At 39.1% G+C, this 13,495-nt stretch overlaps 1 protein-coding gene across 1 annotated transcript in view; it reads right to left on the bottom strand.

Annotated features, from left to right (window-relative positions):
• LOC105895280 (protein NLRC3-like) overlaps positions 1-5,007 on the bottom strand; it is a 30,012-nt gene extending 25,005 nt beyond the window's left edge. Inside the window, exons 1-2 of the mRNA XM_042704814.1 lie at positions 4,949-5,007; positions 1,829-1,895 (exon numbers count right to left, since the gene is read on the bottom strand). Coding sequence (XP_042560748.1) covers positions 1,829-1,863 — 35 coding nt within the window. The 5' untranslated portion in view covers positions 1,864-1,895; positions 4,949-5,007. The remainder of the gene's footprint in view (positions 1-1,828; positions 1,896-4,948) is intronic.
• Positions 5,008-13,495: the final 8,488 nt, after the last annotated feature.

Below are 13,495 nucleotides of genomic sequence, written 5' to 3'. Positions count from 1 at the left end.
CAACATTCTCCAACAAATGCCAACAAACACCAACAGTTGGGTCAGTGTGCACCAGCAGTTGGTGTTTGTTGGTCATTGTCGGGTACTGTCGGAAGAGTTCAACATGTTCAGTCGGATCAGGTAAAGTTGCAGAATGTCTGCCCAATGTAGAGAGATTTCCAACGAACTCCAACATTCTGACAGCTCGTTTCCTTGAAAACTAGGCTAAACTTGCGTGCATAACATCCTCAAGCTCTCTTTGATGTCGTAGTTGTGTTGGTTATCGGCCAGTTTGTTAAAAAAAACGATATCCTAAGTCTATTTATAGATTAACGTTATGTATTAGCTTACCCAAACGAACGGTTTTCGAGAGAGATATTTGTCTATTTTAACTTCTACGACTCGTTTAACACTGCAACGTGTTTCTAAATATTAATATTAATGTGACACGTTGCATGAGTACGTTTGCGCTTATGTTAGTTATCGGGCACTCCCACTTCGTTCCACTTACTGCGTTGGTTTTCGAAATATTAATATGCACGCAGCCTGCTTTTACATACTTTCGTATGAAAATGTTTTGGCACCCGTCTGAGGCTGCATGATAATTTCCTCTGTCTTCACCAAAAAAAGATCACAGTGGTATATTATTCATTTTCTAGTTAACACTGAGTACTGGGGTGTTTTCCAGACAAAGATATTTAGTGTAGCAGTAGTTAATTGTGTGAAATGAAATCAAATGTGAAAAATAGGCTGTGCAAATATTTAGGAACCCTAATAATTTTAATGATTTGAATACCTGTAACTACTCAATACTGAATAATTGCAACACATAATTCGGCAGATTAGCTTGTTAAGCCTTCAATTCCATAGAAAGGTGCATCCAATCATTAGAAAAAGTATTAAAGGTAGCCAATTGCAAGATGTACTTCTCCTTGATTCTCCTCTGAAGAGTGGCAACATGGGGGCCTCAAAACAACTGTCAAATGATCTGAAAACAAAGATAGTTTAACATCATGGTTTAGGGAAATTGATGTGACAGGAGCCGGCTTACTGACAGACACCTCACAGGACTGCCTCAGACTGGCTGTCTGTGCTTATGAGCCAAACTACAAGGCACTCACAGACAGTGTTCAGTCACAGCCATCACACTGACTTGAGTCACATGAGAAATTTGTCAGTGTTGTAACTTCAGTTGATAAATAAAGCAGTTCATATCCAGCCTGCTCATTGCAAATGTGTTTTTTTTCTTGTTCATATTGTGTGCGGTTAACAAATATTTTCCTTTTTATGTTGCACTGAAATTAAGTAATTTAGTGTGTTCTTGGTCACATCAATTTGAAAGCTGGACCGAATTGTTTAATTTCATTCAATTACAATTAGGCTAAATACAAAGTTAAGTTGTAAGTACAGTCTGGAGTCTGGACAGTCTTTCTCTCTCAAAGCCTCAATAGGTAGATCTTGCCTGTCACCAAGGCAGAGGTCGGTGATCTTTGGCCAAAAAAGGTTGGTGACCACTGCTGTTATGAAAAAGGAAGTAAACACACAGAAAATGTTGGCAATTTTGGGAATTTTTGAGAGAGAGGAAGCAATTAGGCCTATACGTCCACTAAAAAGCACAAGTGTAGGCCTACATCCGTGTGTTTCACCAATGGTGCTGGACAGTGACTGACTTGCTGTTATGAAAATGGAAATGAACACAGAGAATTGAAGGACACAAGCAGTGTTTAAGAGAAAGCTATTAGCCTAAGTGGAGTAGGCCTATACGTCCACTAAAAAGCCCAAGAGCCACAGACACACACGGACATATCAGCTTCATTTAACATCACACATAATTCAGATGATGCATTACCTCTGTCCCTCTGGAGCGTCTCCTGGTGTTTCCATTGCTCAGCTTCTCTTCATGGACACACAACTGGCTTCAGTAGAAACAAGGAATCAAAAATAATAATTAGGCCCAATCACACGCTGTCATCTGGGACCGGGAGATGTGCTAGCCATCAATTTAACAGAGAAAATGCCGAAAGGTAAACGGTCAAATGTGTGGCTGTATTTCGCACAAAAAGATTCAAACAACGCAACGTGCAGCAAATGCAACAAAAAAAATGCGTGTAAAGGGGGGAGAGAAGGCAAGAGTCAAAGGCATATCAGCAACCACAGACTGAAGACTAAACGGAGATGCCAGCAACCCTAAACCTAGTCTCTTAAAGGGGCAGTACAAATTCACGTACCCAGTGGGTTCAAATAACAAGATTAAGTATAAACAAGATAGAAAAGATAGGTATAAACAAATCAGAAAATGGTGACATTTCATGAAATAAATCTAAACAAAATAATACATTTTTGACTCCGAAGGCAAATATGCTCATATTTCTGCAAAATAATTACTGAAGTTTGAAGCTGTAGTGTGTGTACAGAGTGTGTGTGTGTTTTGTATTTATTTATATTTATTTAAGTATACTTTAAACTGTTGTTAACAGTTAATATATTGTTCATAGTTTGAAGTTAAAAGGTTTGAAGCTGTAGTTTGAAGTCAAGTGTTTTGTATTTATTTATATTAATAGTATACCTTAAACAGTTAATATATTGTTCAATTTGAAGAAAAAAAATTGCCTTGGCAATAAAAAAGCCTTTCTTTAATGTCGTCAATCGTTGTTTTGTGCAATTTTTTTTTTTAGAGTATCGGTTCAGGCACCTTTTAGGCATCGGTATAGTTTTAAAAGTATCGGTTAAGCATCGGTATCGGAAAAAACCCAAACGATACCCATCTCTACTTATGGGACAGTACAAAGAATTAGAGTTCTAATAAATAAAATGTATCTGACTCCATTAAATATTAAATTACCTACAATATTAGTGTCACGGGACTTCAGGACGCAGAGATGTTCAGTTCAAACAATGTCTTTATATTTGGCGACACTGTAAATGCTGTAAAAGCTGGTCTTATATTTCCACAGGGTGCCGAGCCTATTTCAGAAACCTAGCCAATAGACTGACTGGCTTATGAAAACAAAAGATGTGCTTATTTCAAAACCATCCCTCAATATTATTATTCCAAAACCGTACCTCAAAAATTGTTAAAAACCTGCATCATGTGCCTTTTAGTAACATATGAATCAAATGTATCCAAATGTTTTTTTTTTCTCCTTGCCTCTAGGATTTTGGGTCTGCACCTTCTGTCTGTTATATTTGTAATCATTTCAGAAATAATTATTTTGGGGGTTTTAATCTGAAGCTAGGGTAAACTGGAAAGGAAAGTTTGATATTTAAATTAAGTATTAAAAAGTATGTATAAAAAAGATGATTTGTTTCTTGACCAAATCTATGTGCGTCTATTGCATTAAAAATAACATCCATGAGCACGCCAATGATCCCCAGAGAATTCTCTAGTAGTTTAGATTTGTTTCTTGACCACATACGTGGAAGACTACAGGAGAGGGTGTGCCTCCAAAATTAGTTCCTGCTCTGCTGGTACAATGAGGTGCCAAAAACAGCTGTAATAAATTGTATTGTTTATAACAAGTAATACATAAACTGTATAAATTACCTGAAGTCAAAGCAGTTTTTAATAAAACCATCATATTACTTATATCATGGTTTATATGGTTTATATCTGTATGTAGAAAACGTTATGGAATAAAAAGTGTTGTGCTTGATCTGATATGCTAGCTAATAATAACATAAACTATGCTGCCCCAGCAGCAATGAGCAGAAGACGGCAATTCTGTCGACCAGCGGCAGCGAGAATCATCAATCAGATGACAACTCACTTGACCGAAATCGAAACCGGAGACTGAAATGGAGAAGGGGAACTTTCCGAGTCAATGGTCTGCCATTGTTGAAATTACATTGTATCCTGTGTATTTACTGTCAGAGCACTCATTTGTTTTCAAAAGTTCTTAATGCCTTATTCTATCTTATAATACATAAATAAATAAATGAATAAAAATATAATACATAAATAATATAAATTCTTCTGCACCATTCCACGAGGCCTATTAGACACCATTTCCTCTTCTGGAGAATTTTTTTTCACATCAACTTCGTTTAAATTTACTAGCAGGAGGTATTTCAAATAATTGTATTGCCCAAATCCCTTAGCTGTAGGTGTAATAACCGGAATAAAATGTCTCAGGACGGGCTCCACTTTTTATTTTTTACTTTAGCCGCTCCGTCCCTCTTGTGTCATGTGAGGTGGAGCTGCATATTCCGAAGGTGTGGTGCACGCAGGGAATTTAACAACCTCTCCTGTGTAGTAATCAAACCATCTTAAAAATGTACCAATATAATATCTTAGGGATAAATGAACCATTTTGGATCAGGACATAGCCGTCTCTGTCAGGACAGTGTCTCTGTCTTGGTCTCACCTGCAGGACGTATCCATTGCACTTCTGTCAGCCAGCCTTGTTTAATGCAGGCTCATCATACTCAGGCCAGATACGCTACTTTTGTGCTGAAAGACTGATCTTGCGTAATGGGTCTCCATAAGTAGTGCCATTAGCAGGTTTAATTTCCTTTACTACTTCTCAAATGTTATACAACCACTTACAGTAGTACAACCCATATTTAAAGCGGCTTAATAGTTCGATACACGGGTCTAGACCCCTACTTATCAGTCTGCGTTTCCGAAACAACTTTCCTTACTGTCTCGCTCTCACACATGTAAAACAGCCCCATACAAACATCCCCTGAACAAAGACATTTGTGGACACATTTAGCTTTTATTTCTTCCTTTCCTGATGAGGTTTGAAATTCATTATTTTCTGTTTTTTTGTGTGTGTTTTTCTCGGTTCTCAGTTATTTCCAGTATAGCCTACTGTTCTCAATTATGTTTATCGTATTAAAAATATATACTCCACGCGCCTTGTCCAATATTTTCCTATATCAAGACACCTCGCCGAACGTTATCCCTTAAAGAACTGTTCTGAAAGTGGTGTTGCTGGTAAACGTACAGTGAAGTTAAAAAACTCACCCTTTAGCGTAGTTCGATTTTCTTCTCACAATTACCTCATCTGGAGAAATCGCCCAGCAGGAGGTATTTCAAAACGTTTTACTGTCCAAATACGTTATGTTCGTATAATAGCTGTTTTGGCCTGAAAAAAATCAACTTCAAATCCCAGCTTTATCTTCAGACTATAAGGAACTTCTTGAACAACCCATTACACAGCAAGAGGTAATATCAGCTATATTCTCTATTGTGACGAACCCTTTTTGGGCTCGTCGGCTCTGCCTGTTTTGTGTGCAGGAATGCGTGTGTAAATTGAGTGCATGCGTGTGTGGCTGTGTTGAATCTCTGTCTTCCAGGTGCCGGTGATTAACCATCTGGGCGGGCGTGTCCCTCCACTATAAAGGACCGGCACTTCCTGAATTCGGGAGAGCTAAGAGCAAGAGAGGAAGGGAGCAAGAGAACACACCTATTGAGAACTTTGTTTGAGAAACTTGGATTGATAACTTGGATTGATAACCTTGATTGAGAATTGGAACTTTGGAAATTTGTGTATTAAACCTTGGCGTTTCGGATAAACTTTTGTGTTGTTGGTTTCTTGTAATAAACCTAAGAGCCGGGTTGTTACACTATGCAGTCTCAAAAATCTCCCGGTCCAGATGGTTTTTCTCTAGAGTTCTATAAGAAATTTTCTATTCAGCTCTCTAGTCATCTAACCCTTGTTCTCACAGAATCCCTTGAGAAGGTGGTTCTACCACCAACAATGGCTCAGGCCTGCATTTCACTGTTAGCTAAGGGTGGGAAGGACCCATTGGACTGTGCTTTGTACAGACCCATCTCCCTGTTAAACAATGATGTGAAGATTTTAGCAAAGGTGTTGGCAAGAAGGCTTGAGGATGTCCTCCCCTCTGTAATATCCCCTGACCAGACTGGGTTTATTAAAAACCGACAGTCATTCTTTAATATTCGTCGTCTTTTCAATATTTTATATTCCCCTTCAGAATCTGTTCCAGAATGCATTATCTCTATGGATGCAGAAAAAGCATTTGATAGGGTAGAATGGGATTACCTCTTTACTGTTTTAGAGAAATTTGGTTTTGGCCCAGTTTTCATCTCCTGGATAAGACTGCTGTACAGCGCACCCTCTGCATTAGTCCTAACCAATAGTCAGTACTCCACTCCATTCTTTTTGCACCGTGGCACCCGACAGGGCTGCCCTATCAGTCCTCTACTCTTTGCCCTTGCTATTGAACCACTAGCAATAGCACTTCGCGATTCCAACCAAATCACAGGTGTGGTGCGGGGGGGATCTGAGCACAGGGTATCTTTATTTGCCGATGACCTCTTGCTTTATATTTCTAATCCAGGTGTGTCATTACCTGCTGCTATGTCCTTGCTTAATAAATTTAGCCAATTCTCTGGATACAAATTGAACTTGCACAAGAGCGAACTGTTCCCTATTAATCATCAAGCATCAGAACTACGCTTAAATGTACCTTTTAAGATTGCTAGGAATAGTTTTACATACCTAGGGGTTAATGTTACACGCTCTTACAATCACCTTTTCAAGGCTAATTTTGCCAAATTGTTAGAACAAACTAAACAAGACCTCTCAAAATGGTCCCCTCTGAACATGACTCTCATTGGCCGGGTCAACTCAATCAAAATGACCATTCTTCCCAAGTATTTGTATCTGTTCCAGTGCATACCTGTCTTTCTTCCTCTTTCCTTTTTCAAATCTTTAGATTCCATTATCTCATCATTCATTTGGAATGGCAAACAGCCTAGACTGCGTAAGGCCTTTCTCCAAAGACCAAAAGAACAGGGTGGCATGGCTCTTCCCAACTTTAAATACTACTACTGGGCAGCCAACCTACGGTGCATGTTATACTGGTGGCTTTACCATCTCAACCTTGAATGTCCATCTTGGGTTTCCATGGAAAACAGTGCTTGTAGGCAGACCTCTTTGTCAGCATATTTAGGTGCTGCTCTCCCTGGGATTAGTCGTACGCCTACAAACAACCCAGTGGTAAACCACTCTCACAGGGTGTGGCTTCAGTTCAGGAAGACATTTGGCTTTCAGAGAGCGTCCCTACTAAGCCCCATAGCATTGAACCACTTATTTGCTCCATCGATGCAAGATAAGACATTTATGGCATGGCATGAACTAGGGCTACACTGTTTTAAAGACCTATTTATAGATAAGATATTTGCCTCTTTTGAGCAGTTGTCAAGACAGTATGACTTGCCAAAAACGAATTTTTCAGATTTCTCCAGGTCAGGCATTTTGTGCAGTGTCAAGTACCAAACTTCCCATCTATGCCACCTGTGAACCCTTTGGATGCCTTTCTCTCTCTTGACCCAGTTGCTAGGGGATATATTTAAAGATTGTACAAATTAATGTCGGGTCTGGACTCTCCACCTTTGGCTGCAGTCCGAGCAGCCTGGGAGCAGGACTTAGGTCAATGCCTTCCAGATAGTAGCTGGGAGTCAATTCTTAGACAGGTGCATGGATCTTCTATGTGTGCACGCCACTCCCTGATACAGTTTAAGGTTGTGCATCGTGTCCATTTGTCTGAGGTAAAACTTTCTAAAATATACCCAACTATTTCTCCCAAATGCGATAAATGTAAAAGTGCAGATGCCTCCCTAATTCATATGTACTGGTCCTGCCCCTCTCTAGAAGATTTCTGGCATTCAGTATTTGAGACTCTCTCTGGAATTATAAACCACAAGATTGACCCTGACCCGCTGGTGGCACTGTTTGGGGTTATCCCGGAGGAACTGCAACTACCTGTAGCAAAACGTAAGACCCTGGCCTTTGCTTCACTGTTGGCACGCCGTTCCATCTTGTTGAAATGGAAAGAAGCTGCCCCACCCAAACACACCCACTGGGTCAAAGATATACTGTCTTTTCTCTCATTAGAGAAAATTAGATATAGTCTCAGAGGATCAGTGAATACATTCTATAAGATCTGGAGCCCTTTTCTTGACAGTGTCAGCACTTCAGACATAATTGAGGACTAGTCCTCGATAATTGATGGTTTACCTTACTGAGCACTGTGGCTTTTCTGATTTTGAACACAACAGAGATAAAGTTTGGTCAGTTTTTTTTTTTTTTTCTGTATTGTTTCTTTGTGTGTTTGGGGTGGGGGATGGGTGGTGGAAGGTGGTGGGATTTAAATTGTATACTGTATACATGTCTTGTTTGCAATGATATGAGAAATCAATAAAAAGACCATTGATTAAAAAAAATAAAAAAATTATTATATATCACAGATGAAACCTGGAGTTGATGTATGTCTTGATATTTGGGATTGTTTGGGATGTATGTCTACATATAGGGATTTTCCAGAATCTGTTTTATCTGCGAGGATAAGCTGACTCCCTCAACTTCCTGATATGTTATAGATTACATGTGTGAACAGGTCCCTATGTATCCTCCCACACAGTGGTTCAATGTTGCTCGCCCTCTCATTTAGCCACTATGATCAAGGTCGGTGTAACAGAGTTATAAATGTAAATAGATAAGAGTGTGAGTTTCGCCAGAAATAAGCGTGTTTAATTAGTGTAGGTGTTTTCGAGCCACCTTTGGGGATGTGATGTACTGCAGGTCTGCAAGATATATTCGTGTGCCGTTGCCATAACAGACAGAAGAGATATGCCTGTCAGCGATGCTGCGTATCCTAACCGTTGTTTGTTTATGATACAGAATAAAGCTGGAAAGCTGCAACTCCGTCTCCGTCCCTGACTGCCATAGAAGCATAACATCTGCTTGAATATTTTGTTTCATTGCCTTGCTGCACGCCTCCTTGTCATGGTACCTTAAAGTAGTTTAAAGTGCATGTGAAGTACAATACTGACGTGTTGTAAGTGTACTTTGTAGTGCAAATGAATCTATAATTTCATTGGTGAGAGGAAAAATAAAAACTGATGAAACATTCTTATCTTTCTGTTTATGAGAATCACAGAGTGAAGAGTCTGAAATAGTTCAGAGGTCTGACAAAAAATAAAGATTGCTATATTTATGACCTACGTGCAAACAGGCACATGCACATTCTGAGTTTGCCAAAACTGTCTGCAAAAGACCTATCTTTCATAACGAAAGCAAACATCTGGTGGTTAGCTACTTCTCGGTACAACAGCTTGTTGTGCAAGTTAAAAGAGGACGTGATACATTGTCACACAGTGTTCAGAGACAAGAGTTCACTGCAAATGTCACATGTCAGTCTAGTGAATGATGTGTTTGGTTATTCATTTGTGTTGTCATGTGTTCTTTGTATGGTATTTCTGTATCATGATTATAAATGTGAAACGTAATTGTTTATGATACAAATATTCTTGTATTTATTATTATTATAATTATTTAAATCAGAGGATGTCGGAGAATTGATGTCAACGCAATCACCAAAAATGTATAATCTTTTCTGGAGAAATCAACTTCTTCTAAATTTCCTAGCAGGAGGTATTTCAAATATTGTTATTGCCCAAATCCCTTAGCTCATGTAACAGAGTTATAAATGTAAATAGATGAAATGTAAATAGAGTGTGAGTTTCGCCATAAATAAGCGTGTTTCATTAGTCTTGGTGTTTTGGAGCCACCTTTGGGGATGTGACGTACTGCAGGTCTGCAAGATATATTCATGTGCCGTTGCCATAATCAGACAGAAGAGATATGCCTGTCAGCGGTAGGTCCATAATGCAATTTGACCATCACAATTTGTACATTTTTAGATAGCTAGATGCAGTAAATGTCAAGAAATTCGACATGTAACGGGTATTTTCTATAATAAGTATGTATTGTGTTGGTTTGTAAAGCAAGTTTGTCAATGGGCAGAAAGTTTGATTGCATTATTTTACTTGAACACGAGGTTCATTGTACACACTGTGATTAGCTAGCTAGTTCGCTAGGGACTTCTCACTACTCACGTTCCGCTAGCTAGCTAAATATTAATAGAATAGTGTGGTAGAAATAGAATATGAATAATAATGATAGTGATAGAGTATGGGTGGCCATGCTGAGCCTGACGTGTTTTGTGTTTTGTTTGACTTGTGCAGATGCTGAATATGCCCACAATTGTTTGTTTGTAAAACAGGTATGTTGCTCCAATGCCGGGATGTGTGTGTTATGTGTGCATTGTTGTTTTAACTGTTCGTGCACTGGTTTGTGTGATTAATATGTTGTTGTATATGGCCATAAGCAGGCAGAAGAGATATGCCTGTCAGCGATGCTGAATATGCCCACAATTGTTTGTTTGTAAAACAGAATAAAGAAAGCAAAAAGCTGCAAATCCGTCTCCGTCCCTGACTGCAACAAGACCGTTACACTCATAGTGTAATAATAAAATGTCTCTCAGGACGGACACTACTTCGGTTTATTTTCAGTTTGGTCGCTCCGTCCCCCCTTGTGTCATGTGAGGTGGAGCTGCATATTCCGATTGTGTGGTGCACGCAGCATTCAACAACCTCTCCTGTGTAGTAATCAAACCATCTTAAAATGTAACCAATATGATATCTCTTTTATCTGCGAGGATAAGCTGACAACCAAAAAATCTGCAACCTGATCACTAAACAGTTGAGTGAGGAGTTGTGCAACAAGTAAAACCCTTCATGTTGAACATTCTATTAATTATTCTAATGAACCGAGTCTTCATCTAATATCCTTGAGTGCATTTAGTGTGTGAACCCTTGGGGTCCAGCAGCTGCTGGTGCCTATCACTTCAACTTAACCTTCTCCTTTTTTGGGTTTGTTTTCATTATTTAACTCCCTCAACTTCCTGATATGTTATAGATTACATGTGTGAACAGGTCCCTATGTATCTTCCCACACAGTGGTTCAATGTTGCTCGCCCTCTCATTTAGCCACTATGATCAAGGTCGGTGTAACAGAGTTATAAATGTAAATAGATAAGAGTGTGAGTTTCGCCAGAAATAAGCGTGTTTAATTAGTGTAGGTTTTTCGAGCCACCTTTGGGGATGTGATGTACTGCAGGTCTGCAAGATATATTCGTGTGCCGTTGCCATAACAGACAGAAGAGATATGCCTGTCAGCGATGCTGCGTATCCTAACCGTTGTTTGTTTATGATACAGAATAAAGCTGGAAAGCTGCAACTCCGTCTCCGTCCCTGACTGCCATAGAAGCATAACATCTGCTTGAATATTTCGTTTCATTGCCTTGCTGCACGCCTCCTTGTCATGGTACCTTAAAGTAGTTTAAAGTGCATGTGAAGTACAATACTGACGTGTTGTAAGTGTACTTTGTAGTGCAAATTAATCTATAATTTCATTGGCGAGAGGAAAAATAAAGATCTGATGAAACATTCTGATCTTTATGTTTAAGAGAAACACAGTGTGAAGAGTCTGAAATAGTTCAGAGGTCTGACAAAAAATAAAGATTGCTATATTTATGACCTACGTGTAAACAGACACATGCACATTCTGAGTTTGCCAAAACTGTCTGCCAAAGATCTCTTTCATAAGGGAAGCAAACATCTGGTGGTTAGCTACTTCTCGGTACAACAGCTTGTTGTGCAAGTTAAAAGAAGAAGTGATACATTGTCACACGGCGTTCAGAGACAAGAGTTCACTGCAAATGTCACATGTCAGTCTAGTGAATGATGTGTTTGGTTATTCATTTGTGTTGTCATGTGTTCTTTGTATGGTATTTCTGTGTCATGATTATAAATGTGAAACGTAATTGTTTATGATACAAATATTCTCGTATTTATTATTATTATAATTATTTAAATCAGAGGATGTCGGAGAATTGATGTGAACGCAATCACCAACGATGTATAATCTTTTCTGGAGAAATCAACTTCTTCTAAATTTCCTAGAAGGAGGTATTTCAAATATTGTTATTGCCCAAATCCCTTAGCTCGTGGTTTAATAAAAAAATGTCTCTCAGGACGGGCACCACTTCGGTTTATTTTCAGTTTGGTCGCTCCGTCCCCCCTTGTGTCATGTGAGGTGCATATTCCGACGGTGTGGTGCACGCAGGGAATTCAACAACCTCTCCTGTGTAGTAATCAAACCATCTTAAAAATTAACCAATATAATATCTTAGGGATAAATTAACCATTTTGGATCGGGACATGCGTATGGAACAGCCAGTGTGCGTTGGTTAGTTTACAAACAGTATTTCGGTCAAAAATGTAACAATTCGTTTCTCCCGTTTTGTTTGTTTTTCAACTTCGGCCTATTTCATATTCCTATGCACATTCTACTTTACCAAAGCATACTTTTTTCAAGTTAAATGGGAAAGAAATATCGTTAAGGCGAGCACAGCTGTATCCCGCGCGAATTGCCTCCCGAGACAAATAATCAACAAGAAAGTGGAACGATAAATTACGTCATCACTGTTTTAGCTTTTTAACCTTGCATCTTCCTACACATGCAGTAGCCTAGATTATAAAACAACCTAGCGTCTCTGTCTTGATCTCACCTGCAGGACGTATCAATTGCACGTCTGTCAGCCAGCCTTGTTTAATGCAGGCTCATCATACTCTGGCCAGATACGCTACTTTTGTGCTGAAAGACTGATCTTGCGTAATGGGTCTCCATCAGTAGTGCCATTAGCAGGTTTAATTTCCTTTACTGCTTCTCAAATGTTACACAACCACTGACAGTAGAACAACCCATATTTAAAGCGGCTAAAGACTTCGATACACGGGTCTAGACCCCTACTTATCAGTCTGCGTTTCCGAAACAACTTTCCTTACTCTCTCGCTCTCACACGTGTAATACAGCCCGATACAAACATCCCCTGAACACACGCATGTCTGGACACATTTAGCTTTTATTTTTTCCTTTCCTGATAAGGTTGGAAATGAATTATTTTCTGTTTTTTTTACCGTTCTCAGTTATTTCCAGTATACTGTTCTCAATTATGTTTATCGTATTAAAACAAATATATATGTATATATTTGTCAAATATTTTCCTATAACAAGACACCTCGCCGAACGTTATCCCTTAAATAACTGTTCTGAAAATGGTGTTCCTGGTAAACGTACAGTGAAGTTCAAAAACTCACCGTTCAGCGTAGTTCGATTTTCTTCTGCCCCATTCCACGAGGCAGACACAATTTTCTCTTCTGGAGAAATCGCTTAATTAACTCATAATATATATTTTTCACATCATCTTCTTTCAAATGTCCTAGCAGGAGGTATTTCAAAACGTTTTACTGTCCAAATACTTTACGCTCGTGGTGTAATAGCTGGTTTGGCCTGAACATCGTTGGGCTCCCGCAGCACAGGCAACACTGTTTATATTCACGTTAGCCGCTCCGCCCCCCTTGTGTCACGTTAGGTGGAGCTGCATATTCCGAGTGTGAGGTGCACTTAGGGAATTAACAACTTTTCCTGTAAAGTAATCAAACCATCTTGAAAATTATTATATATCACAGATGAAACCTGGAGTTGATGTATGTCTTGATGTTTGGGATTGTTTGGGATGTATGTCTATATATTGGGATTTTCCAGAATCTCTTTTATCTGCGAGAACAAACTGACAACCAAGAAATCTGCAACCTGATCACTAAACAGTTGAGTGATGAGTTGTGCAACAAGTAAAA

Source organism: Clupea harengus, unplaced genomic scaffold (assembly GCF_900700415.2).
Source record: "Clupea harengus unplaced genomic scaffold, Ch_v2.0.2, whole genome shotgun sequence".
Taxonomy (NCBI): Eukaryota; Metazoa; Chordata; class Actinopteri; order Clupeiformes; family Clupeidae; genus Clupea; species Clupea harengus.
The sequence above is the reverse complement of the archived record's forward strand: the minus strand, read 5'-3'. Positions and strand labels throughout refer to the sequence as shown.